At 44.9% G+C, this 26,705-nt stretch overlaps 1 protein-coding gene across 1 annotated transcript in view; it reads right to left on the bottom strand.

Annotated features, from left to right (window-relative positions):
- LOC121836447 (connectin-like) overlaps positions 1-19,632 on the bottom strand; it is a 33,478-nt gene extending 13,846 nt beyond the window's left edge. Inside the window, exons 1-2 of the mRNA XM_042291346.1 lie at positions 19,586-19,632; positions 18,034-19,028 (exon numbers count right to left, since the gene is read on the bottom strand). Of these exons, the coding sequence (XP_042147280.1) occupies positions 18,034-19,028; positions 19,586-19,632 (1,042 nt within the window). The remainder of the gene's footprint in view (positions 1-18,033; positions 19,029-19,585) is intronic.
- Between the last annotated feature and the right edge of the window lie 7,073 nt (positions 19,633-26,705).

Here is a 26,705-nt window from a genome sequence, read left to right as displayed (position 1 = left end):
TGGATGTCCGACCTGCCACGCAAGCCCTCGAGGGGCTCAGACTTCTAATTACGCTATAGGTGTACTCCGACGCACCTTGAGGCAACAAACCCCCCCCCCCCCCCCCCCCCATCACCATTTACCGTACATGCTTAGACATCATCAGGTGTGCCTTTCTTTGAGGTACGGCGACACTGGTTTACGCTGTAGATGAGAAATCTAGCCAGTGCAGTACCGCAGCTAGCTCGGGGTTTTAACGCGCCTTAAGCAGTTGTGGCTCAAGATTGCGCGGCAATGCTCATCCAGATTGAAACTGGCAAGGGGGGGGGGGGGGGGGGGGGATTGAATCTGGGATTCCTGGTTTCAGCAGCGCGTTCTTTCGCTCCACGTGCTCCGAGCTGCGGCGCTCCTGGCCGGGAACGAGAGGGAGGAGAAGCTCGGTTAGAGCGCCCACTGACAGCAGTAAGCAATTCCCACCCTTTTCGAATCTAGACCAGCACTTCTCAAACTTTGCGTCGCCGACGAAACCCGAGCTATATATCTTATGGGTCATTTGCGAACTCCCGTTGATGACAACAGCGTCTTGCATAGATCGGGAACTTACGTCGCTGTAGATTGCAGTAAGCTGAAGTTGTCAACCCGGCTCAATAGGTCCCAGAGGAAAGCAGAAATGGCAACAGGTATTTGAGTGCTTTCTCAAATAAGGCCCGTAGAAAAAGGCGCTTAAAACTAGAAACCAACAAGATTCTAGACCTATCTCGTGAAAACTCTACTAGCAGCAAAACTGTTCGGTTCCTCGATTTTCACTCTCTCAAGTAACTTAACTATCACCGGCGGGAGCGATCCACAACTCAGTGCGGCGCATATTCACGTCATCTGTCTGAGGTTGCGCTCTTAAAGCCTCTCTCTAATAACTGTCGCTGTGATACTGAACTTTGCGAATAGCTGCAGAAGCTGATTTTGTTGAAGAAACTGGTACACTACATATTAACTTTATCGCCAGAGCAGTGTAATAACATAAAATTGGAATGTTTCTAAATTTATTCGAGGTTTCGGGCACTACAGTACTTGTACAAGTATACTGGCACGTAGCGTCACTCAACGATATATTTCTTTTCTCCTTCGCGCATTTTGCTAACCTACAGTAACATCCCGAGAGAGAGCTCAAATAAAAGCGAGCGCAAATCCTGTGAAAATCAGGAGTGTGCTAACTTTCGGTGAGCGGTGAAAAAATTAAAAAAATGTGTAATATAATATTTTCGTACCCTCTGAACCTGACAAAATTGTTTTCACATTGAGGGGCAATGGAGCATGGACAAAAGGCCTTTCCGTCATTAATGTTCGCGTATCTCCCGCCGTAGCTAACTAACCCCATTAAAGCCGAGGTCACCATTTTACCAGGGCACTACCATTAGTAAAAAAAATACTGTCTTTTTGTACTTTAAAAAAAATATCACGTTAAAAATAGGGGTGGGTTATCTTTCGCTATATTGCGGTAGTCACGGGTATCGCAGAGTAGGCGTATAATTTCTGAAAGTGCAGGGGGGGGGGGGGGGTAGCACGTTGCCCCGCGTGCAGAATCCCCATCGCAAAAGCCCCGCACCATTATCCCTACGTTTCGAAAATCCCGCGTTCATTTACCCCGTCCTGTATTTCCCAAGTGCCAAAAGCCCCGTCCTTATTGCCCCCTTCCCATCCTCTTCGCGCTTCAAAAAGCACTGCTCTATGTATTTACCGAATCCTTTGAGGGTCTACAAAGGCTTTTTAAGTGCAGGAAACAGCAACATAAAGCGATGCACCCTGCTGTCATGAAAGTATACTCAGACGTAGAATTATAGACTTCATCTACCTTGATGGATAAAAATATTTTAAGACAGCGTAAGAATGGAAGTAGTGTTTGGTGCTGTATATGTAGCAAGTACGGCGCCATGAGCTGCGGCTTAACAATTTGGACAGAACCGCTGGAGCTGTGAATCCGCGTGTGCTTCAGAGTCAACGAAAGCTTTGGTACAAGGCTTATTTATAGAAGCTGTAACTTTAAATGTTTTGCCAGTGACTGATATTTTCTCCCGGTTCTCCCTTGTAACGTCACAGGACGTGAATGTGTATAGCGTACGCCCGAAGAACGCGAAGCTTTATCCAATTATTTCTTACTTGAGTCCCGGATACGGCATGACTACGCTGCATAACCTCGCGTGCACACTCACTGTTTCTTAGTTAAAAGCAGAATGCTCCGCCCTCGCGCTGAGGACCCTGCCATCTGACACGGGGGATTCGCGTCGTGGGCTTTTGAAACTGGGGCTTTTTAAAGTGGGGCAAAAAGGCCGGGGCGTTGACCACGTGGCATATGACACGGGGCTTTTGACATCGGGTGTTTTTGTGCACCACCCGGCGGCTATCATAGAAAGCGACTCTGATGGGACAGGTGCATTGCGTGAACACTCGACGTGTGTCCCTAGCAATCAACGCCTCGGCAAACATTCGTGTAGAGACTGGGGACTAATCGGTGCGGAGACGGAAATAGCCGAACTCTAACAATATAGGGATTTCGGCACGTTCCCCGTGCTCTTCCAGCCCTAGTGCCTGGCTATGATCAACCTTTGCGGAGTAGGCGCCAGATCACGTGGTCCCTTCTGTTTGGAAGTTAAAAGAGCGAACGCTGCTCGCTCCTCCCTTCTCTTTCTGGTTGCCATTTCGTGGAGAAAAAAAAATTCGTGAGGGTATAAAAAAGTTATGGGTTTATATTTACCGAACAAATAAACTACGCATTGCCGAAAGCTCATTCTCCGTCGGAGTGTAGAGGTCGCGGTTCTAACCAGATCCCAAAGTTTAAGGACTCACCGTTATATCATTGAAAATCAATAAGTGATTTCCCGAAAATTTGAATACAAAAATAGGGCCCGTTTTTGCCTCTTTCCGCTGACTGGCGTCATTCAGCTCCACGTATTCGAAAGCTCCGTCGGCTGCCATTTTCCCATAGAAACTTCGAAAAAAAAAAAAAAAATCACTCATAGCGTTTGTGTAAGCTCACGGTAAGTTTGAAACTCTGGTGTGTCGTTTCGACCGCTTGCGTCAGTTTTGGGCGGAGAATAGCATTCGGTGATTCGTAGTTCACTTTTTCGGAGAAAACAACCTTGTACATGTTTGGGACACCCTGTATTTCGTAATTTATGAACATCAAAAATTAATTCTGAGCGGTATATATTCAACCTAAGTTCCTCCTAAAAAAGTGCGCCTTTAAAACTAGGCGCGAGCCAGCATGTTTCGTAGGACTGTACTGGGGCTTCCTCTTATTTTTATGTAAGATAATACGGATGATTTTTCACCATCCAAGCAGGAAAGGGCACCAGGAGACACGACAACAAAGGGAGGCGACAAGGGTCACTCTCGAGTGTATAGTGGTTGTCCAAAGTGGAATCGCGACACAAGTTCTTTTTTATTTCGGCTCAACTATCCACATTCCGAACACGTTTCTGCGTCGAGCACGGCGTCCGAGAAAATTGCACCTCGCGGATTCGCTTCAAACCGGGGACAAGGGCGTCCGAGAATGCTGCTAGCGTGACCGAACTCTCTGCGGGTGTTGTCGAAAAAGGAAACAGTGAGGGCTTTTTCCATGATTCGACTACTTTGTTTTTCTTTCAATTGTTATTATCTCGTCTAGAGTTCGATTTTTATCGCGTTAGTACTGCTTTTTGTGGCTCGAGAAAGGTTTACCCACCTGCGGCGAGAACACTGCGTTTAATTGTTTTTTTCGCCTTTTTTTTTTTTGAACTAGAACGTTTTTTTTTTTTTTTTTTTTTTTTAATTTCTAAGTCCGGTACGAGTTTGGTACGAAGCGCAACACACACTCTCAAATTGTCTACAGGAATCCTGCCCCGCTGTGCACATGGAAGACCTTCCAAGTGTTCATTTAGTCACTCAGTCAACACGATGTCCGCTCTGTGCCGGTCCAATGGCAATGCTGCTTCTGCTTCAATAACAAGTATGAACGCCGTTTTGTTTTTGCCAATAATTACTGGTGAATTTGACCCAAAATATATCCCAATCATTGACCTTTCTCCAGTGAGCCTCTGCGCATGCGTACACCCTCTCTGCTTTCCCTCGCTTCCCAATATCGCCATTTTCGGAGAGTAGTTTGCCGAAAAATTAACACACTCAGCACCCATCTTCGCGTGTATTTTCGACATTTATATATGAGCATCGGTGGTATGCAGTATAAAACGCGATAAAACCCGATACATCGGCAAAATATACCAATGTTATCTGACGGGTGGATGGAACTTGGACTGCCCTTCGCTTGTAGTTCGCAGACAACAGTTCAGACGGCGATTGTAACTTGATAAACACATACTGGAGTTCCAAGAGCATAGTAGCGAGCACTCATGCAAAAACTTCGGAGTGCACGCCGGAAATTTACGCATTCTGCACTTCGAGGAACCACTAAAAAAAGAAGAAAAATACCGTAATGGAATTCGCTTCTTGAGTTCACTCCTTTTGGGTGAAGAGCTATAGTTCGCAGACGGTAAAAACCAGGAGAAGTAAACAATGCTGAACGCGTTTGAAACTGACCAATTTAGTAGTAATTTAAAGAATGATCTGCGCTGACCCTCCGTTGGGGAAAGAAACACGCCGCCCAACATTCCGGAATTTAGCAAAGCTCTGTAACCACCTCGGTTCACAGAACCTTAGAGCTTGCATTCGCCGCAAAATCTAATAGACGCAGAAACAAAATAGTTTTCACATGCCACTCCCTACGTCGCACAACGTTTGCTTTTACTCAGACAGACCTTGCATTCCAGTAGCTTCTTTGAAAGGAGCGAGGTTCGGCGACCAGCTGGCCAAAGCAGCGCGAACAACTCATAGCTGCTTACCCCATCCCGTGCAAACTAACAAATGCACAATAGGGGCGTACATGCAGGAACCATGGCTGTTTAAAGTCGCGCTTGCACGCGCTTTTGTCTGTGTGCATTCAGCCTAAAAAAAATTTCGACTCGGCGGCACGAGAACACGCCCATTGTTCTCGAACCGTATGGAGCTGTTTCCGCTGCAAAATAGAGCGAGATGCACCTTCGGGTATTTTCAAAGAAGCGGGTCTCGACACTCTCGGCTTATACAAACGCACCGAGTGCGCTTTCATAAACCACATACAACCCTCCCCCCCCCCCCCCTTAAAAAAAAAAAAGTAGGAGAGACAGTTGCACTCTTTATTTCTAATTAGGTTTTTTATGTGCATTGTTTACAACATTTGCCAACGTCTGCTCCATCGAACGTTTTCTGTGACAGGTGTCGCTGATCATCGTAGTGGGGAACAACCTTCCAGAAACCAAAAAACCCCATAAGTGACAGCTTCCCTCGATTTTTATTAGTTGGAACACAATGCCGTTCGACTTAAGGTTTATCTTGCTAGGCTATGGCTCGGTAAAACGTAGTACAACACTCTATCAATTATGCCCAAAGTCAGTCTCTCCCAAATACAACATGTATCATTTTTTTCTCTATATTTTGAGCTTACTGTGTAGCAAAATCAAAAATGTGCTTTTAGCGTCCAGGAAAACTTGGGGTAATGCCGGTCGGTGTGGTAAATCATTATTAAATCATTTCGATAAATCCGACAACGGTACCCAATGACAATACGCTGCACGGGCAAAGGCCTCGGGGGTGTATGGGGTATTGCTCTTCACGATATCGGAAAAACCGCTAAAACTACATATTGTCCAACTGTGTTCCTCACTTGTCTCTTGATATTTGCACGTGTTCCGCATAGTTGGCTTCCCTTCATCGTGTGAATGACTTACAGAACACGAAGAGTCACTTGTGCAAAAGATAAAGGCGAGGTTGTGTGTTTCTTTGTTGATTTGCGGAATGTTTAGAAAATAACTACGGAATAAAGTAACAACATCTAAGAGCATATTTTTTTACTCGTTGATTTGTTTCAGCAACTTGCGAGCGGTATACAGTTGCGAATAATATTAAAAGACCCGGCGAGAATGTGGCTCACAACGAGTGCCGCCCTATCTATCAGAAGGTATCCGAACCATTACGTGGCTTCAGCGACTGTTTCGTCGTCACTCCACGCTTGACCAGTTGTCGCTCAATCAATGCTCATTTTGCCGAAAGTAGTGGCCTTTCGTAACAAACATGAAATTAAGCGCGGCTAAATCCACTGATCCGGCGGAGTGGGCGATCACTTTTAAGAAGTTAGATAATACGTTCGCAAGAGAAATGACAATAAGCAGTTTCTGTTTTATTTCACCAAGCGCACCTACTATCGGTGTTGACTCAGGAATGATTTGCCAACCAAGTGAGGAGTAACTATACAGAAATCGAACAATCTGTTATAAATTCCGTTCTTGTACACAATAGCCTCGATGATAAATCACCCATCTTTTATTCGATAAATGTTCTGAGCCCCGCACTTGCCCGGACTTTTTCGTATCGTCCGCGACTGCACTTACGAAACTTTTTTTGCTGCCTTTTTTGACCTACTAAAAAATCAACCGGAATTAATAACGCTTAGAATGCCTTGAGTACCCGAAACTTGGGCCGAAACGCGCGTGATATCACCCGAGCAGGTGTGAAGTTTAAAATGAGGCAACGGTAAGTAACGGGAAAACATTAAACTATTTTCCACTCAAATAGACAGCCCCAGTAAAAACAGCACGAACAAAATAACTATATAATTACATTGCAAGCATAAGCAATCATCAGTCAACCATTTATATTGTAACGTATGAATCGCAAGAGGCGTGTATAAAACACAAAATAAAAGCATTCTGAAAGTTTCGTGGGCTTCTTTGAAATCATTTATTCCTTTAGATATGGAGCGGGATTGACCGATTGAAAGTGTTTTTATTATAATAATCTCACAAGGATTTTGCCGAATGATCTGTCTTCTTGAGGCGCATGTGCGCGGACAATAAGATTATTTGAAAATGTTAGTTCGAGCGGATATTGACACTACAGAATACTGATCGATTTCTGTATTTTCTAGAAGATAATCACATATAAACAAAATCAATGAGCAGCTGATTATAAAAATAGGGAGAAAAATTTTAATCTTTCAATCTTTCTACACTGCTCGGAATATTTTATTTCCTTTGCCGTCAATTATGGAGACGTAAAATTTAGGGTCTTGTGCTTTCTACAAATAGCTAATTTTTTTTTGACCTCATTAAGTTTGGGCTTTTTTTTTTTTACAATTTCGTGCTCGGGTTCCCAATTATGTTAGCAGGTTCCAACTTTGATCGCACCAGGGATTATTACGCTTGAAATTCCCCGGGATACTCCCCGTGATGCTTTTCTTGTGTTTTTGACGACGCATACGTAATTTGGGAAATGGTGATGAATGGCATGGCAGTTTTGAATGCGCTAAGAGCAGCGAAGATAGCTTGATATAGTTACACCAAGATATTTGTATTTCGGGCGTTATTTAAATGATCAGTGAAATTCAATGCCCCCTTTTTTTTTTTGGTTCTGCAACAAATTAACGGGCTAAGCCTTTGCGCCCTTGAGATGGATATCCTGCGCGCTTGGTGAAATGTTCATGCATAAAAAATAGAAATTAAGTCATATATGGTCAGCTACGGTAGAGATTGCCTTAAACACAATTCAATCACTCCCGCAAAGCGGCGTGTTGCAATGCTTGGTTGTATTTTTACTGTAGAAAAGGCAACGTTAATTGTAATATTTGGTTGCCCGAGGTGCTTAGGTTGCGTAGGTCAAGCTTTCGTCGTAAAAAGGCGATATTGAAGTCCACTTTAGTGCAGTCAACGGTGTGGTCAACTAATTTGCAGGCATGGAGTGCTTCTGCCTTTGCTTATTCTTTTTTTATTATTATTATTGAACTCCGCTACCTGACCTACGACCACAATTGGTGCACTCGGTGCTGTCGGGGATATCAGCGTTTTCCGCAAGTTGAAATTATTAAGAAAAACAGCGGCCGACTGTTCAGTGGAAGGGGTGCTGGAAAAACCACATGTTTGCTTGTTTTTCGAAGCTGTGAAGCAAAGGACATCAGCTCTTGCGATGCGCCCATTGCGCGACTCTGATGGCGCATGGCCATTTGCTATATTACCCAAGCATCAAGGAGAATGCAGGGATTGGTGTTCTACGCGCCACACGCGCACGCGTTCCCTGTATAAAAAATTCCAAATAAATAACCAAAATAAATCGTTGAGGAACGCGCGTACAAGATGCCATTTCTTTTAGGTATTTTCTTTGGAAAAGTTACTACTGCTGAGTCCAGCACGCGCTGCGCGTGGAACACCAATCCCTGCATTCCCCTTGATGCTTTGGTAATATAGCAATACCTCTATTGTGCTCATTGGCAAATGGCGGCTCGAACAACAAAAGTCTAGCTGTTCTTACATGCAGCGGAGCCCTAGAAGTACACTGTACTAGAATACTTGGGTAGTGTTGGGACCGGAGCGGCTCGGCAACGGGAGCTCGTGAGGGCGCGAGTATTGACAGTTCGTGGCGGCGCTGTAGTCGAGTTATCCGAAAAAACACGCGCAGCCCGCCTTTTTTTTTTTTACTTTGAGCGGTGCACGTGTTGGTACCACGATTTTATACACTCCGTTTCACCTTATGTTGTACCGCAGCGAAGGCTAGAAGCGCGAGCTCATAGCGTTGGCAGCTACTATTACCGCACGAGAGCTTGTGCCGCCGAGATGTGCCCTAGAGCAAGGAGCTCGCGCATGTAGCATTTCCTGCGGTACAACACAAGATGAAACAGAGTGTAGGGCACATAAAAAAACATCGGTATTTTCAAATCTTTTTTTTTAATTTTTGCGGTAGGCAAAGGGTTAATGAACGGTTTAATGGGCCATGTTGCAATTGCAGCTTTAAAGGGAGCCATTGTTAAAGGCTAACCAAATTTAGAAAGTTCGCGAACAAACAACGAGCTTTGTGCGAAAGCCACAAGGCGCTCGTTTTTGTTGTGTTTGTCCGTCCCTTCTCGTTTTTTTCTCAAGCTTAGTTATCTCTACCAACCCGCTCGTTCTGTCCTGAGATATTCATCGCTGAACTTTGGCCTTTCTTCGCTTAATTAAAAAACCGCACGCTGAAAGCGCGAATGAGGTTGTGCTGATATTGATGCGTAGAAGTGACGAGGAGACAGAAACAAACACAGTCGTTTCTGTCCCCTCGTCACTAACTCGACAGCGTGTCTTCGGCGGACTCGCCGGCGCCACACATCAAGACGACTAGGTCACTATTCTACGTATTATTTTCATAACGCGGTTTTTGAATCAAGCGAAAAAAGGCAAACTTTTACGATAAATTTCGCGAACCTCGTTGCCTTTTCGCGAATTGTCGAAATCGTGTTTGCCTTTAATAATGACTCCTTTTAAAACTGCAATTGCACCATGGCCAATTAAGCCGTTAATAAACAAGTTAACTAACAGATTTTGGTTAATTATTAAACATTGCAACGGTTATTCACCTATTTATTGTCCACCGAGCCCTACAGATATAACGAAAGACGGCATCCACATATCTGCCACACAGTGGCGTCACAAGGGGCGGGGGGGGGGGGGGGGGGCGGACCGCCTCGGGTACAGCACTCGAGGGGGTGCCGCGGCGGGCCACGAGAGCGGGAGGGGGGGGGGGGGGGGGAGGCAGTCGCGGCGGGATACGCGAGAGCCGGGGGTGGAGGTCGCGGCGGGCTACCGCCCCGGGTGCCGCTGACCCTCGTGACCCCACTGCTGCCACATCCTTTTTTTGTAAAATATGTAAAGTTCTGTAAAAAATAAAACAAAAACACTCTGTATGTCTGCGTGAAACAGATACGCCCCCTCTGGAACCATAAGTCTTTCCCTTCGAATACACAGCTCAGGCGAGACTTACCTGGTTGTCAGGGGGGATCGGTGGCCGAGTGGTCTAGCGCACACCAGCTCGGAGCACGTGAAGCGAGAGCACGCGCTGCAGAACCCAGGCATCCTGCGTTCGAGCCCCACCCCTGCCCGTTTCGATCTGGATCAGCATCGTACCAGTGTGCGGTCGTGTACCACTACTGCGTCATGCACGTTAAATACCCCAGGCTAGCGGTTGTACCGCACTGGCTAAATTTCTAATCTACAGCTGGGAGACTCGTCGCCCCTGTGAGGCAGACCAAGTTCTAGGCTGTATAAACACACACAACCCAAGTTTTACCTGGTTGTCAGAAAGCAGCTGTCGGTTAAATGTATTGTTATGAGCATGTAGGTTTCGGATGGTTTACCCTCAAGAGGATAATGTGCTGCATATTGTAACCATGAATGCGCTGAACATTGTAACCATTATTTCAATGCCGAGCTGTAAACTATTACAACTTTTTCCTTGCCTGATCTACGTGTGCTCATGTTTTCTGCTCAAAATGATGTGAAATAGTTGCTCGTTTTCTTTCAATCTTATAAAGCATTACTTGTTTAGCCCACGTTGTCTCAGTTTTTGGACTTAAGTTCAATGTTAAAACGCGTTATAATAATTGTCACGGCTTATGAGCCATTTCTTACAAGTGAACGTCGGGTGGTCCTCGGATGGTCGTGGCAGTCATGAAGAAATAAAAGATCCTCACCCCTTTGCGACCGTCGCTTGGGTGGTTCGTCACATGAATAAACAGAAGAATGAGTGACAAGAGAAGCGAGCTGATTAGGGTCAAGAAAAAGAAGACGGGCAGAAACGAAGACAGAGAAGTTAACCTGGGGTATTAAAAACATACTAAAACAATCTCGGACTTTAGTATGTGCCGTTTCGTTTCATTATAAAATAACATAGGAAAAAAATAAATAAAAAAAACTGCTTCCGAGTTAGACATCCCTTTCAAATATCTAATGTTCGGCCTTTGCGACCAAGGAAATGGGCATTTCATTTAAAATGCTCACCATCCGACAAACCGAAAGTCGCAGCTAATTCTACGCTGAAACGACTTGCAATCCGCTTCTTTAAAGTCGCAATTGTTTTTATGTAAAGGAAGGGTAATGTAGCTTGTACCGTCCAATACATTGAAGCATCATGTTGCTAACGATTGTGCCGCAGCGTAATTGATGCCGCGGTACGACCGCTGGCAGGTCATAGCTCTATCAGAAATCCTATGTGCACTCCGCCAAAGCGGCACCAAAGATTCATATTTGCGCGCGTGCAGCAGCGCATGCGCACACCTTCTAGATAACGCGCCGGTGTCGACACATGTCGCGATCAATACCACGCGCTTCAGGCGAGCCCCTCCGGGCCCAACACTACCTAAGTATTCTAGTACACTGTACTCGAAGCCCAGCGCTGACCTCGCGCTAAGGGCGTGCTGACGGGAGCTTTCGCCTGCTTTGTATCGCACCGTCGGAACTGTTGCTCATGGCAGACGATAAGTAGCTGACGACACCTGAGCAGCGCTACATCAGCACCTCACTGCATGTGAGAACCGGCCATAAGACTCACACCTGTCAAGTTCGGTTAAAAGAGCGAAAGTTAAACCTTCTCTTCCACGCTCACAAAAAAAAAAAAAAAGTGAATTGAGATTTACAAGTTCCTTTATGTCTCATCATGGTCCAAGGTGAGCATACGACAACATTCTCTTTAAGACTAATAAATTATAGTAAAAAGATATATATATATATATATATATATATATTTATATACATATATATATTTGTATATATATTATATATTTTTTACTTGCATGAATGAAAGGTTGGGACTGTTCCCTTGCATTGCATAATAAGTGGTCAAAAGAACAAGAATGTGAGCCTCACAGTTGCATAATCGAACGTGAGCTGGAATGATGAAAATAAACCCTGGAGAAGGGGAACAAGAGGGACAAAGGACAAACATAAATCTCCAAACACAGCTAGGTGACTGGTGAGCGTTTGAAAAAATCCTTTGTCCCTCTTGTTCCCCTTCTCCAGGGCTTATTTTCATCATTCTTGTCCAGCTCGCTTGCACCTTTGCATTTAAGTGCATTATAATTATTGTGAGCTAGGAGATATCTTCTAGCTCACGTGAACTTTGTGAATGTTATCTTTTAAAATAAACATTTGTTGCTGTTTATTGCTTAGCTTCCTTGAGGTCGAAATTACAATACAGTGAATAAATTTCAACAGCGCTTGTGTGTTATTATTTTATCCATATGAAAGGTATCGGCCATTCAAAAGCTTTCGTTTTCCTCACTTTATTGTTTGTTGATATTTTATTTCGTTGTTGTTGCGTTTTCACGAAATATTTATATAAAAATTAGTTTTTTTGCGCCGCTGTGCATCTGTGGGGGGGGGGGGGGGGGGGGTCTGAGGACCAGGCAAGCTGCCTGTGCAACTTTGTTTCATAGCTCCCGCCGTATCTACATGTATATGTATATACCGGGTGTTTTTGCGAGGACTTTCAAACGTCCCGAAAGATAGGGTGTTTGAAAAAACAGAAACCCCTCGGGAGCAAACTACGAACCATGGCGGACGATTGCAAAGGACATTGTAATTGGCACTATAATTTATTTTTAATTGAAAAAATAAACCGGATGATTCCAGTAAGAAACATCTCAAGCGTCGTAGAAAACGCTCTATATCGTACAATTTTAGAACAACTAGAAAGAAGGACTGGAGATGCGGGAAGGGACGCTAAATGTATCACTCGTGCAGCAAGCGCGAGTACGGCCATGCGAAAACTCAAGTGATAGGAACATCATCCGCGTTTCTTCATCGCCGGCCTTGTGACTTCGAAAACTGACTGTTATAGGGATTTTCGATGACGCTCAACAAGTTTCTAACAGGAACCATATATTTATTTTCCCTGATTCAAAAGGTAATTATTTCACTTTAGGTAATTATTTAGATTATTGGTATGTTTTTTTTCTTTCAATTCTTTGGATCCGTTAAAACTGGCAGTTTGCTCCCGAAAATAATTTCTCTTTTCTCAACCACACGATTTTCAAGAATATTTGTAAATCTTCGCAGAAGCAACTGTTATATGTGGTGAATAGGGTTATTACTATTATTATTATTATTATTATTATTGTATAAGAAATAGGTCCGAGCGTTAGCTAAAGAAAAAAAGAGATTTCTATATATTTTTTATTTAGACCTATCTATCTCATTGCGCTATAGCATAAGTTAGCAATACACAGATACACCGACAATACAACAAACGATAAAAAATCGAAACGATATCAAATTAGATAAAAATAGCCCTCCGTCCCCCCTTTTTCCCTCACACACAAACACACACACAAATAAAAAAAGATAAAACAGATAGATAATCGACAGGCCCTGAAAAGGGAGAACTGTGATTGGTGCTCCGAGGTCATCGCGAGGCGGCATACGAGCACGAGCTCCTGAGTACGTGCGTCTCGATAAACAAGACCTTCTGCGAGATGAAACCCATGACGGCAAGAAAGAGCGAGGCGGACCCGTCCAAACACAAGACGGACCACTCCGGTCGTGACATAAACAATCAGCACTGATCATAATCGGCGCCCCTTTTTCTTTTTGTTTCTCGCCTGCGGGTATCTACGATTGAGGCCACTTACAGGGGTTAGCACGTCGGTTATAGTCACTCCAGTTATTGTCTCGGTCGCCGAGGCACACGTCCCTCGCGATTGGTGATGTCTCCCAAAGGTTAGCACGAACGTCTTCACTTCATTATTCCGTTTTTTTCGTGACGTGACAGAGCCGATATTTCTAGAGAGATTGTGACCCTGGCCATCTGTGAAATAAATACTGCCATTGTATTTCAACCTATTGATCATTCCGTCATAATATATGCAGAAATGCGTTTTACCAGAAACGCAGATAACATATACACCAGTTTTAGCCTTCCAGGCACGCGATGCTGTGTCAGGGGTCGCCACGTTCTCGTTTTGGACCGTTTACTTCTTGTTTTCGAAGCTTTCGCGGCTGGCGAAGTCTTCTCGAAGCATCTCCAAGTCCACTCTGCCTCTGTTTTTTTTTTTTTTTTTTTTTTTTTTTTTGGCGAAAGCCTTATATGTTTCATTACACGAAAAGGTGGCATCGGCGTTTTGCCCGAAAGATGGACATGAAAATACGTCAGTAAGCACGTGCCGCTCAAGATAAGGCGGACCTGCCTCAGAAATGAAACAGAAAGAAAAGCACAGCAACGCAAATGCTTAGCCACGGAAGCCGTAAAGCCGGCGGGGGCGGCGCTGCTCAGGGTCAAAGTGGAGACGCCTCACAAATAAAATACAAGGAAAAACACAGCAACGCAGATGCCCCGTCACAGAAGCCACGAAGAGGGCGAAGCGCCTCGCCTGCGCAATGGGGGTGCGTGATATCACAGTCGGAGCGCCGTCTGCAAAAGGTGCATGCCCTTGAGACTTTACATGTGCTCGTTGCGTGCTTCCTGTGGTGGACTGTAATGCGACCGCGCGGGACTATAATGCTTTCGCATTCCTACACGTAAGCAGTCTCAAGTGTCCTCCGGTGTAATTTTCATCGCAGTTGCGTCGTGCGGCCGGCGAAGATCGCGGCGCAGGTGTTTGGCAGCCGGCCAACGCTCTTCGACCGTAACACGTGCTTCACATTTTAAGGAGAAACCAGAGTCATCTTCGGTGGAAGTTTTGTATTAAAGAAATTCAGCCTGGTTACCTGCAGTTGAAAAAAAAAGTGTATGTGGGTGCAGTCGTATTATTGTTGTGACGGCACAGTTTCAAGCGTCAATATTCCTGATAATCGAATGATAGAAGGCACTGCTTTACACGTGGTTATAGTGTGACTCACGCTCATTACGCACGAAAGAGTTCTGAATTAGCGATTGTAAACGTGCTCTTCTGCACTGTTGCATGCTGATTTCTGCGATATCATCGAGCAAAATGCCTGTCTGCAGGGAGATGCCGAAAGTGGCCTCTCAGTCGTTGCGTGTTGCTTATTCACAACAAGCGCCTCGCAGAACCGGCGTTCTATACTTTCTTTTAGTATAAGACAAATGGCCAAAGCTACTTCCCTAGCGAGCGAATTAGAGCGTCGGAACGAGGCACGTGACGATCTCTACCCAGGCTCCCGTGGGAAACTGTAACATGCTTCGCTCTGTTCCTGTGATTGGCACACACTGACTTAGTGTTCCCCCCTCGAGTCATGTTTCATTAATATAGGTTGTCGAGAGCAGTTATAACGAAGTTAACGGGAATAGGAAGTCACTTCGCTATATCCGCTATTTCGTTATAGCCGACTTCGTTATAACCGGTCTCGACTACCTTTGTTCCCAAAACGTCATTCATAATATGCGTCGTCCTTAATAATCAGACAAAAAATTCCATGCATTTACCCAGTTTGTTCCCGAGAAATATGTCAATGTACGGAGGGAAAATGAGAGAGTGGAAATTATTATAGCACGCGAAGCCGCGAGAGCGCGAGCTCTGGTTAAACGGTTAGGGGGTAGACACAAAGCCAGCTGCCTTTGTCTCTACTCAGTCTTTGAATGCACTCGAAGTAGAGACAAGGGCAGCTAGCTTCACATGCACTCACTAATCATTCCAACCGGAGCTCAGCTTTCCGGGCCACCGCGCGCTCGCATCATCTCCTCTCCCTCAGTCTTTCCCGCATAACTGGCTCTCTACACTATCAAAGTTCATATTTACGAGACTCGAATTACCACGTCATAATGAGGTGGATGTACTCCCGATTACAGAGAACTAATGAGGTTTTTCTTAATCTCACGGGTTTCTAAACAACTACCGCGGTACAGGCCCCTGCAAATTGAAATTGCAAATCCCCGGGCTGGACAATGGCACTCGGAGTAATGTCACCTTTTGTTTATGAGGACAGTAGCGCGTAGCAATAACAAGCTGCTATACTCTATGGGCTACACAGAATACGAAAGAAACTCCGCTCCGCGAGGAGGAAGGTGGGGTACCGTTGTTCGACTACTCCGTCACGGGAGCTCTCCCCGAGGGAGGCCGGTGGGAGGGCGCCGACGACGCCTTCCGAGTTTGGTTGAAAGACCCGAGAGATTTCGGGGAGGGGCTCGCAAGGTCGGACCGATCAGGCCCCGAAAGAACGCCGCCAAATCTCACTTGAAATCGTTCGGGCTCATTGAGCGAACCCCGGAGGCCCGTTTGCTCGGCTCGAAGCGAGACAGAGGCTCACGAATACAATGACCCGCTGAGTCATTGTATTCAGAGCCTCGTGCGATGCGAGGCCCGGCTTTCCGTGGCAAGTTCGTGCGCTTAGCTTTAGAACTTGAATCATATATTCATACACGTATAACTTCAAACGAAAAACTAAGATAGTAAAAAGAAATGGCAGTGACTTTTATCTCTAAAGTAAGATAATGAGTGAAATGCAGCTTTTAAGCAGCGATAGCGTAAATTTGTTTAAAGTACATTTGACAGACGTTTCGAGGAGTGAAAAAGAACCTTTATCTTTATCAGGTTCCTCGCTAAATTTAGCGAGGAAACTGACGGTGCACAGGTCATGTGCAGCGTTGTAGGCCTTATCAAAAAAAGTAACGAAATACGTTACTCGCTCCTTGCAAGTAAAAAGAACGCGTTACCGTTACCGTTGAAAAGTAACGTACGTTACTGTAGCGTCACTTTTTTGTATTCATGAATTAACACGTTTTACTCTTTTGACATTACAAATATGCATAAGCGCCATATTTCAACAAGTATAATGTACATCCAGGAAATTAACGTAATTACCTTATTTTTTATGGTGAAATTATTTCATGACTTGGGATCAATATGTAACGGGTAACATAACTACATTAGACGTTGATCGAAATAAATAACGTAAGTACGTTACCCGTTACAGTTTAAAAAGGGAGCGAGTACGTTCCAAGGTTACAGGAAAAAGAACTCGTTATCGGTAGCGCCGTTACCTCTAACGCGTTACCGCCAGCACTGGTCATGTGACATCAAATTTCTCGCCATACCTTCTAGACGGAATTGGTCTATACATGTCATGTGACGCTGGGTCACGTGATGTAAATTTTCCCGCTAGTTTAAGCGGGGAAACTGACGCGCGTTGGTCGCGTGACATTAATTTCTCTGCCAAATCTAGCGGGTATACTGATTTGGTGTATGGGTTCCGGCCGTGACCTCGGTCACATGACTTGAATTTTCCTGCTAGATTTAGCAGGGAAACTGAATTGGGTGCATATGTCTTATGACGTCAGATCACGTGATATCAATGTTTACCCCTAAATTTAGGGGTGAAACTGAATGGGTGCGTAGGTCACATGACGTGAGCATTATCGCTAAATGTAGCCTGGAAACTAAAATGGCGTACACAGTGTTTCTAGAAGCCTCTGAGTGGCAGCCGACGTTTTGATAAGAAACGTAAGACTTCTCTTTCCTTAGCTTATGCGTTGCCTCTGATACTCCTAACAGTTCCATTTAGGGCTCTTTCTATTGTGATAACCTGGGCCTTGGAATGCACTGTCATGTCACGAGGCCTGTAGCGACCTGGTAGCAAATACTACAGTATATATATATATACAAATGTGAATTTAAATAGAGTTTTCTTTTTAGTGTGGCGTCCAGTGTGCGACTTATCACACCGACCAGCATCGATCACGTTGGTGAATTGTAATCTCGTAGAGCTAGAATTTAAAATCTTTATAGCGACTGGGAAATTGAAATTGTTTGATGCGTTCTAGTAACGGAACACACTTAGAGGGTCTGTGAATCGGGAGCTGATGGCCGGTTATCGGATGACCCTTCTCTCCTAAACAGTATTTTCTGGTTACAGGCGCCACAGGTTCCTTCCTGTCGCGCCTCATCGTCCGACGCGGCTGTCGGCTGCAACGTTTTCTAATTTTTTCTTCTTCTATTTTTGAGGTTTTACGACTTCGTCGTGTTAAACCTCCGGCAAGCCCGACCAAGCTGATGGTTCTAGAGTGGAGAGAATGCTCTTGGTTCACTTTCTATACACTGCGAGACTGACGGGTTGAGAGGAAACAAATCTGTAGTTGAGGTGGAAAACGAATGTGAATTTCACAAATGCAGTTTGTTTGATAAAGAAAGCAGTGCAAATAACCTAAGCGCGGATTCCTGCTTTATGTTTTGTGAACTGCCTCTCCTGAGCTCTAGTTAGCCCAAAGAAAACGTATCTTCACATTTCTTCAGAAGGGGCTCACCAGTGAGGCTCATGCCAAAGGACTCTGCGCCGATCTTCATCAAGTCCTTGACCGTCCTCCAGGTAAGCGTGAGCAGCCTGTTCTGCGAAAGGTCCACGGTCACCAGATTGGGCGCTCCGACGAACATGTTGGCAGGCAAGACTCGCAGCCGGTTGTGGGACAGGTACAGGACCGTCAGGTGCGCGAGTCCGTCAAAGGCCACGGGATCCACCTCGGAGATCTCGTTGTACTTGAGGTCGAGTTCGGACAGGAGGGGCATGGCGCCGAAGACCCGGGCGTCTAACCGCCGGAGCTTGTTCCTAAACAACTCCAGACGCTTCATTTGGGAAAGGCCCTCGAACGTGCGCTCGGTCAGGTTAGTCATCGCGTTGTCACTGAGGTCGAGCTCTTTCAGCTTCGAGAGCCCCGTGAAGGCGAGGTCCTCAATGACCTCGATCTGGTTCCGCTCGAGGAACAGGTAGGTCAGCAGGGGAAGGTGGCTGAAGGAGCGCGTCGTTAAACGCTCGAGTTTGTTGTCTCCCAGTTCAAGTTTCCTCAGCCGTGGTAAGTGGGCGATAGAATCCTTCTGTAGCTGCGTGATTCCGTTGGAATCGAGAGAAAGGACGGCGAGCTTGGAGAGGTTGTAGAAAGAGTGACTCTTCAAAGAGCCCAGCTCGGCCTGCGAGAATTTGAGGCGCGGGAGGAGCGGTTTCCGACGCAGGAACACACTGGGCACGAAGTCCAACTTGTACTTCTCCCCGAACGCGGTGAAGGTGACCGCCACGACTGACGGTAGCCTTTCCAAGGACTTGAAGACGGCGTGGTCGGCCGACAGCGTCCTGACCACGAAACACGTCACTTCCGTGCCGCCCCCCATGCCGGGGTCTCGCACCTCGTCGCAGCGACAGGATATTGGCTGGTCTGCGGGCTCGCACACACTGGGGGTCAGCTCTTCTGTGGCTCCCGTCGTCGCATGCGTCTGCGTCAGCAGACCCAAAATGAGGAGTGTCGGAAACCTGTAAAAGCGAACCGGAGTTGCGCCATCTCAGGATTTTCGATTAATGGTTGTAACAAGCGGAGGGATTCGTATCATACGTACACAGGTTGAAAATATCTCTACTTACTTCGGCACTGTTAGACCATCCTGAGTGCAAACTGACCCACGATGCATCTAAAACACCGGTCATCAATGTTTCTTTTTAAACATTTTAGGCAGTGGTAACGGCGGGCGCGCCATGGCACTCCTGTGGTCATTAAACTCGCAGTTACATAAGAACGTCCTCTTATTTTTCCACCGACGCCAGCCACTGGAGTGTAATACGAATAGCCGTTTTTAATGGTTCGGAGTCTAGACGATTAGGGATACATTTGTGCCTTGTGTGCATCGCGGTACGATACACATGCAGAAGCCTCTGAGAGTGTTCGTTCCTCGACATCACGTGGAAATTAACGGAGGAACTCTCCAAATGTCGAGCAATAAGGAAGAGGTCTATGAAATATAGGCGCAATGAAATACAGAGTTAAAGGGGCGGGTTTTGAATTTAGATCCGTTTTTAGAGGTATACGCTCGCACCCTCCATCTGTTACACCTAAACATGGTGCGGGCTGCCAAGAAACCATGCTTTAGCACGACTGTAGTCTCAGCGGCTTAAATGTTTGCCGGGCGGCACTGGGTCGGAAGACCGTCCGCTCGAAAACCCTTTTCACTTGATGGCTCTGCTTGGCATTCCCGGAGAGTCAGAAACATTGCAACTATTCAGCTATATAGTACCAAACGGACACCCATCTTCGGAGTTTCTTCCAGAAAAAGACCGCAATCAGTGTGATGGCCAACTTCACCGAATGTGAAAGCTAACTGGAAAGTCCAGGGCAACAACCGACGTGTTTTATGGTCTATTTTCTCACCGTCTTGCCTAATTAGATGGGAAAACTGCGGCGCAGTTCTGCCGCCTTCGGAGTGTTACGTTCGCTGTGCATGGTCTTGTCCGAAAATAATCGCGGTGATTGTAACCCCACTTCGGCTATTGTCAATTCTATGCCATAAAAAGGTTAGCTTTCCGACGAGATATCATGCTTGAGCCACCGTTCGGTTTGTGTAACATACCAGTGTTCTTTTTGGACCCGACGGCTTTTGTGGTTGAAGGCTCGCGAAAAGTATTAACCTAATTGGTGCTCAGAGGATTTACCAAGAGACCGTTCGCTGGCAACATTTTTGCTAAAATTAAGGTTCAGTTTTCTTACTAAATTATCCGTGTTCGGTGCTTTTCGACGATCTACTCTTCTCAAGATCTCGAACAAATTAGGCAGCCCGTTCAGACTTGAAATTAGCGAGTCATTTTCCACATAAAAAGGTAAGAGCGGAGCAAGGATTGGAGTGAAGGACACAGCGAGGATTCATTGGAAGAGTGCAAATGTTCCCTCTTCACGCCAATAAACGTTACAAAAAAAACAACATTTATCTTGCTATAGATACAGGGTGTTATGTTCACGCAGTGATGCAGAACTTGAAACTTCAATAGCTAAAACAAATTTGATTACAGATGAGCAAATAACACCGGCCGCTCTGAAGGGTGCTGTAAAATGGTATATGAAAGGTTTTCAAGCAATCTCTACCCGCAGAGACCTCAGAAAGTCAAACGATATGATCTACAGAGGAAAGCCGGCAAATCACAAAGTCAGAAATATTTATTTACCGAAATCATAATTAATCTACGTAACACAGGACACGAGATGCTACGAACTCCCAGGAGTTCAATTCAATTTTCAATTCATTTATTTACTCCTATTTGTACATATGGGTGACGGAGACAGGGAAAAAAGCTGCAAATATGCAGCTTGACAAAGCCCCTGCCCCCTATCGGCAGATCAGCAGACAGGAAACGTTAACAGAAACATTTTAAAGGCGAAAAAACAAAACAGGAAGTTCTATGCAGGAGAAAAAAGTTTAAAAGTTAGAAGTGAATATTGTGCGTATTGTTTTCTTATTTAGTGCATCAAGACAGACATGGTGGTCTCTTACAAAGTTCAGTAATGTTGGCAATGTATGCTGTAGCATTTGAAGCCCATAATTTGTTCTAGGACGAGGTACTCTCAGGGACCCGGCGCTACGTATTTTTAACACTTAGTCTAGAAAACCGCAGTAATGGGTGGTTAAAATACTTAAGGGATGCCGCGTATACTGTCGCAAGCTTATATTTGTAATATTCTTGTATTTTTAGAGCGCAGCTCTTAGGCGCCCGTTTCCGGCTTGAGCGGCGTCGGCGTCGGCGTCGGCGTCGGCGTAACCGCGCGGTGCATTATGGGAAATGTCCCATAATGCACCGCGCGAGCCCCCCCCCCCGGGGTCACGTGACCTCGTGAGGGGAGGGGGGCACGTGACCCCCCGAAGTCACGTGACTCCCCTGAGGTCACGTGACCCCCCGAGGTCACGTGACCCCCGCCGATGACGTCATCGTCACTGATGACGTCCCCGGCATCCGCATCGTCATCGTCATCATCACTGATGACGTCATTAGTGACGTCACTGGTGACGTCACCGGCATCCACATCGTCATCGCCATCATCACTGATGACGTCACTGGCATCCGCATCGTCATCGTCATCATCACTGATGACATCATCAGTGACATCACTGATGACGTTACCGACATCCGCATCCGCATCGTCATCATCACTGATGACGTCATCAGTGACGTCAAAGATGTCGTCACCGGCATCCGCATCGTCATCGTCATCATCACTGATGACGTCATCAGTGACGTCACTGATGACGTCGCCGACATTCGCATCGTCATCGTCATCATCACTGGTGTAGTCATCAGTGACGTCACTAATGACGTCATCGGTATCCGCATCGTCATCGTCACTGATGACGTCATCAGTGACGTCAGTGATGACATGTCGGCATTGTCATCGTCACGTGACCCCCAGGTCACGTGACCCCCCCTGGTCAGTTGAACCCCCCCAGTACCCTTTCCCCCTCCTCCTCAAGAGCTGCGCTCTAATTCGGCGTTACAGGGAGTTGTAAACGGCTTTCACTTTTTTTTTATTACTTTATGCTTACAGAAAAGTGGATCGGTGTGTGCGTAATACGACGCATTGGCTACGACTCGAACTGCTCTCTTCTGCAATAAAAAAGAAGTTTATTAAGGTTTGTACTGGTCGTGGTTGCCCACACCAGGTTACAGTAGGATATACGAGAATTGAACAAAGCATTATAAATTAAGGGTTTAATACTAGATGGTAATGTATGGCGATGCTTATATAGAATTCCTACGATATTTGAAAGCTTAAGTGTAAGATTTTGAATATAGGAGTCCCATAACATATGTTCATGAAAAATTATGCCTAAAGTTTTAACAGTGCTTGCAAATTCAATTTCCGAAGAATTCAACATTAACTTTACATTAGGATTGCACACTCTACCTTTTGATTTAAAGATAACGGCTTTTGTTTTGGTTTCATTTATTTTTAGGGAATTTGAGACAGTCCATGAACTAAGCTTTTGCAGACATGTGTTTGCATCGGCTATCATTATATCAATATTGTTCCCTGAAAAAAATATACTAGTATCGTCGGCATACATGACAAATGATGCGTTACTTGCAATAGCGACTACATCATTTATAAATAAATTAAAAAGCAGTGGCCCCAAGACACTACCTTGAGGTACCCCTGTTCGGACTGCTTTCAGCATAGAAGAAAAACCATCAATTTCAACTGTTTGCACCCGACCGCTTAAGTAACTTTCAATTAAAACAAGAGGCCTCGAATGCCATAGAAATTTAATTTTTTAAATTGAATTTTATGATTTATCCGGTCGAAAGCTTTCAAAAAATCGATAAATATCCTCAACGTTAAGAATTTGTTTTCTATATTATTTAGAATAATTTCTTTTTCCTGTAGAAGAGCTAGTTCGTGCGTCAGTGTCGCGGCGTATGTGGACTTGGCATATGAGTCGAAACGTATTTCCGGCATTCGCATTCTCTGAGCTTCGTCCATAAACATTTTGGAAACAACTACTTGTGACACTTCAGAAGCAGTAAAGAGTGCAAGGCGCGAGTTCATGGGCTACCATAGCTTTGACGTCACTGCCACAAAACTTTGACGCCAACTACCGTGCTCTTCGCGAATGTAGACGCAAAGGCATCGTTTCATGGGGCACAGTTAGAAACGCTGATCCTCCGCTTTATTTCTTTTAAATTGCGACCTAAAGTATTGTGGATTTTCTTAACTATAAACTTCATAAACTCTAAATGAAGCGTTTCGTGAAAGTTTCATCCTTATAACTTGAGCGGAACTGACAAAGGCAAGTAATTTTAATTACCCAACTACACATCAAGTTGCGCGAATTATTAAAAAAAAAAAAGAAAAAAGAAACGGCTCACGGCAATTATTTTTCGCAACAACTACAGATTTCCCAGTTTTTTTTTTTATAGCACACTTTTTACTGAAAAGCGTGATCTGAGTATATTTTCTTATAAACAATCAGGACCTATATTTATTCCTTTCAAAAGTGATTTTGATTATCTCCTTTACTCGTTCTTAACGAGCGTATTTTTTCGTAAGTAAATAAATGATAACATTTTTGAGGAAACCCCCTCTAGAAAAAAAACATCACATAAAGTACAAAAACCGAAACACCCAGCCACGAAAAATGTGAAAATATATAAATACAGTAAACGCTGTCAAAATCAATAAATTATGTTTATTCTTTCGGGTTGACTTTCTACTTGAGGGACGGTTGGAGAGGGATGCATGCGTCATCGCTCTCCAACCGTCAAAGGGAAGTGGGGCGGCAGCGGTGACACTTTTTTTTATCGTTAAGCCAGTGGAGAACGCCCAATTGCGCAACAGACTGCGATATGTAGCGCTTAGCGCATGTGCCGAAAATTTTCCGGAAACCACAATTTATCTCTCCTTTGACAGCGGGTTTGAAGCGCCTGGACGAAAACGGTCGCGCCTTGCGCCTCGCTAGCTTTAGGATTTGGTCCTCTCCGGGGGATTTATGGGTCGAGGATGAGTCCGCTGCGCTGTAATGAGGTTATGCGAAAAAATGTCTATACAAGGGGGAAAGCCTGCGCCACTCACGGCGGATCGAGCCACTAAATTGGAAGTGTCATAACAACGTCTCTCGTGAAAACTGACACATAGCTCATCCGCTTCTTCATCTCTTAGATCGGCGTCAGTAGCTTCTGTACCGATTATTCTTTTTTTCTAGTGATACAGTCGCCACCTCGCTGCTTTCGAAAGAACTACTCCATGGGCTGTCAAAAATGACGTTTCTTTTCAACGGACTTTCCTTCTGCTAGTTTCTATCAGGTAACCAAATTGGCCTCGGGGACAACTACAAACAGTCCCAGAGGGTGCAACGTAAAACACACCAATAGTTCGTGCAGTCTATTCAATTCCACTAAGCTGCGGCAGTCAGTACATCGGACAAACTGAGAGATGCGTCAAACATCGACTCAGAGAACACAATTGGAAGCATCAAAGGCTTCAGATGAGCCTTTTCACCCAATTGTCGTTCACAGCCGCAGGTGCGACGACTGTACTCTTTATTTACGTGATACCAGAATACTGGGCGGGCACACTAACAGATGCGGGAGAGAAATCATTGAATCATTTGACACGGGGACTTTCAAAAACAACATTTCTTTACCTTCATTATCACTGACTAACACAGAGGTCGATTTCCTTGCACCAGAGATAACTAGATAACTTATAGCTCATCGTGACGCCAACGGATTTTAATTTTTTTTTTTTATATTTTCCCCTTTCATTTTTTGAAAACGTTGGAATCTTTGGGAGGGGGGAGGGGGTTATAGTTTGCGCCGTTTGTTTGTTGTTGCTCAATGAAAGAAGTCCTGTTTCCGTCCCAGTCCTAGATGTTTTATCCTTTCAATTATTCGTCACCATCCTGTCACCCTTGATTCGAAGGAATTGCAACGTAATGGAGAGGGCCTATTTGAGGCTCCAGTCCAAGTGGCAACATTTATTGCTCGTCAATCATTCTTCAGCCGGGGTCACACTGCTTGTACCTCGTACGAAATACAGACTGCATACAGCTTCGAACGCGAGCCACCGCGAGATCCGTGCTTCGAATGCCGCATGCCAATGAGTTCAATGCGAAAACTTGGGCTCGCGGCATTGGAACCACAAATACTGCGGCGACTCGTGTTTGCAGACTGTCTCTTGTACGGTGTATGAGCACTGTGAACTGTACGGTGTATGAGCGCCGTCATTCTTGTCCAGCTCGCTTGCACCTTTGCATTCAATTGCATTATAATAATAACCTTAAAATGCAATCCTTTCACCATTTTTGGTGTTAGACTGGTGGCAGCTGATAAAATCTGTTTCGTCTACTGACGTCTAACTCCTGGTTAGCTCAGTTGGTAGAGCACACCACTGGAAATGGAGAGGTCCCGGGTTCGATAACCGGACCAGGCGGAATTTTTTTCGATGGCGCACCAGTCACCTTGATGTGTTTGGAGATTTGTGTTTGTCCTCTGTCCCTCTTCTTGTGGCACCTGATAAAACCCATTTGCTCTACCGATATCTAACTTTAGCTCAGTTAGTAGAGCACTCCACCAGAAATGGAGAGGTCCATGGTTCGATACCAGGACCACGCGGATTTTTTCGATCACGCACCAGTCACCTAGCTGTGTTTGGAGATTTGTGTCTGTCCTTTGTCTCCCTTGTTTTCCTTCTCCAGAAATTATTTTCGTAGAAGCGTTAGTTTACGTGCTGTATATTGGAGAGACACTAAAGCGATCGCTGGCACGACGAAGTTTGGTCGAACCGGCAAGGTATCGCCACGGAGATCTGAACCGCGCTATTCGGCTTGACGTCTCCTATCAGATATCGCCGCCGCTGCTATAAGCACTCTCCGGTTCCTACTACCAGGACCATATGGTAGCGGAAGTTCCACAAGTTTAGTATATATCTTCAGAAACTTTCCCCTAGAGTCAGGGATATGGCACGTTTCACATTGTCACAGCATGGTTAGACTCATACCAAACTCTTTTTTGTTTAAAACTTTTATTGATCGGCCATATTGTTTACCACGATTCCTGCATAGTTCATGCAGATTTGTTATTGAGTAATTTGCAAAAACACTTGTAACATTGTAAAAAAAAAGTATTGTGAAGCATATAGAGTTCTGACAGCTATCGATGGCCACTATAACTACTTTCTTTCATTTTATTTTTCTCGCAGTGTAGCGGTGCGGGGAGTTTTAATAGGACACTTTAAATGGTAAGTGGATTTCAATATTATTAACTGTTGACCAGACTTGTGCCTATCTCCAATATTCTACTCAAGGGACTATATTTCAATTACTTTTGAAAGTAATTTGGCATCTTGCAAATGCATTTGATTGAGAGTATTTGCTACCTTATCTTAATTGCATTTCTCAGTATATTGTACTCATTATCTCAAATGCATTTTTTTTTATTTAGAAAACATATGTTATGAGGGAATATTGCACGGGAATACCCGAGCGCAGAGTCGAACCGATTGCAAACTGGAAGCGGAAATGACCGAAAACTGAACATGAAAAAAGCCAGGACAAAATATGCAGACTCAACATCCTATGAACAAAATATATGGAAGGAAATGAGCAGGGACACCAGGAAAAGACTGAACTTTTTTTTGTCAATTACTTTTGGGAACTGTCTGTGGGCGAACCGTGA

The sequence above is a fragment of the Ixodes scapularis genome, unplaced genomic scaffold, assembly GCF_016920785.2.
Source record: "Ixodes scapularis isolate PalLabHiFi unplaced genomic scaffold, ASM1692078v2 PGA_scaffold0__279_contigs__length_252992795, whole genome shotgun sequence".
Classification (NCBI taxonomy): Eukaryota; Metazoa; Arthropoda; class Arachnida; order Ixodida; family Ixodidae; genus Ixodes; species Ixodes scapularis.
This window is presented reverse-complemented; position numbering and strand designations above follow the sequence as displayed.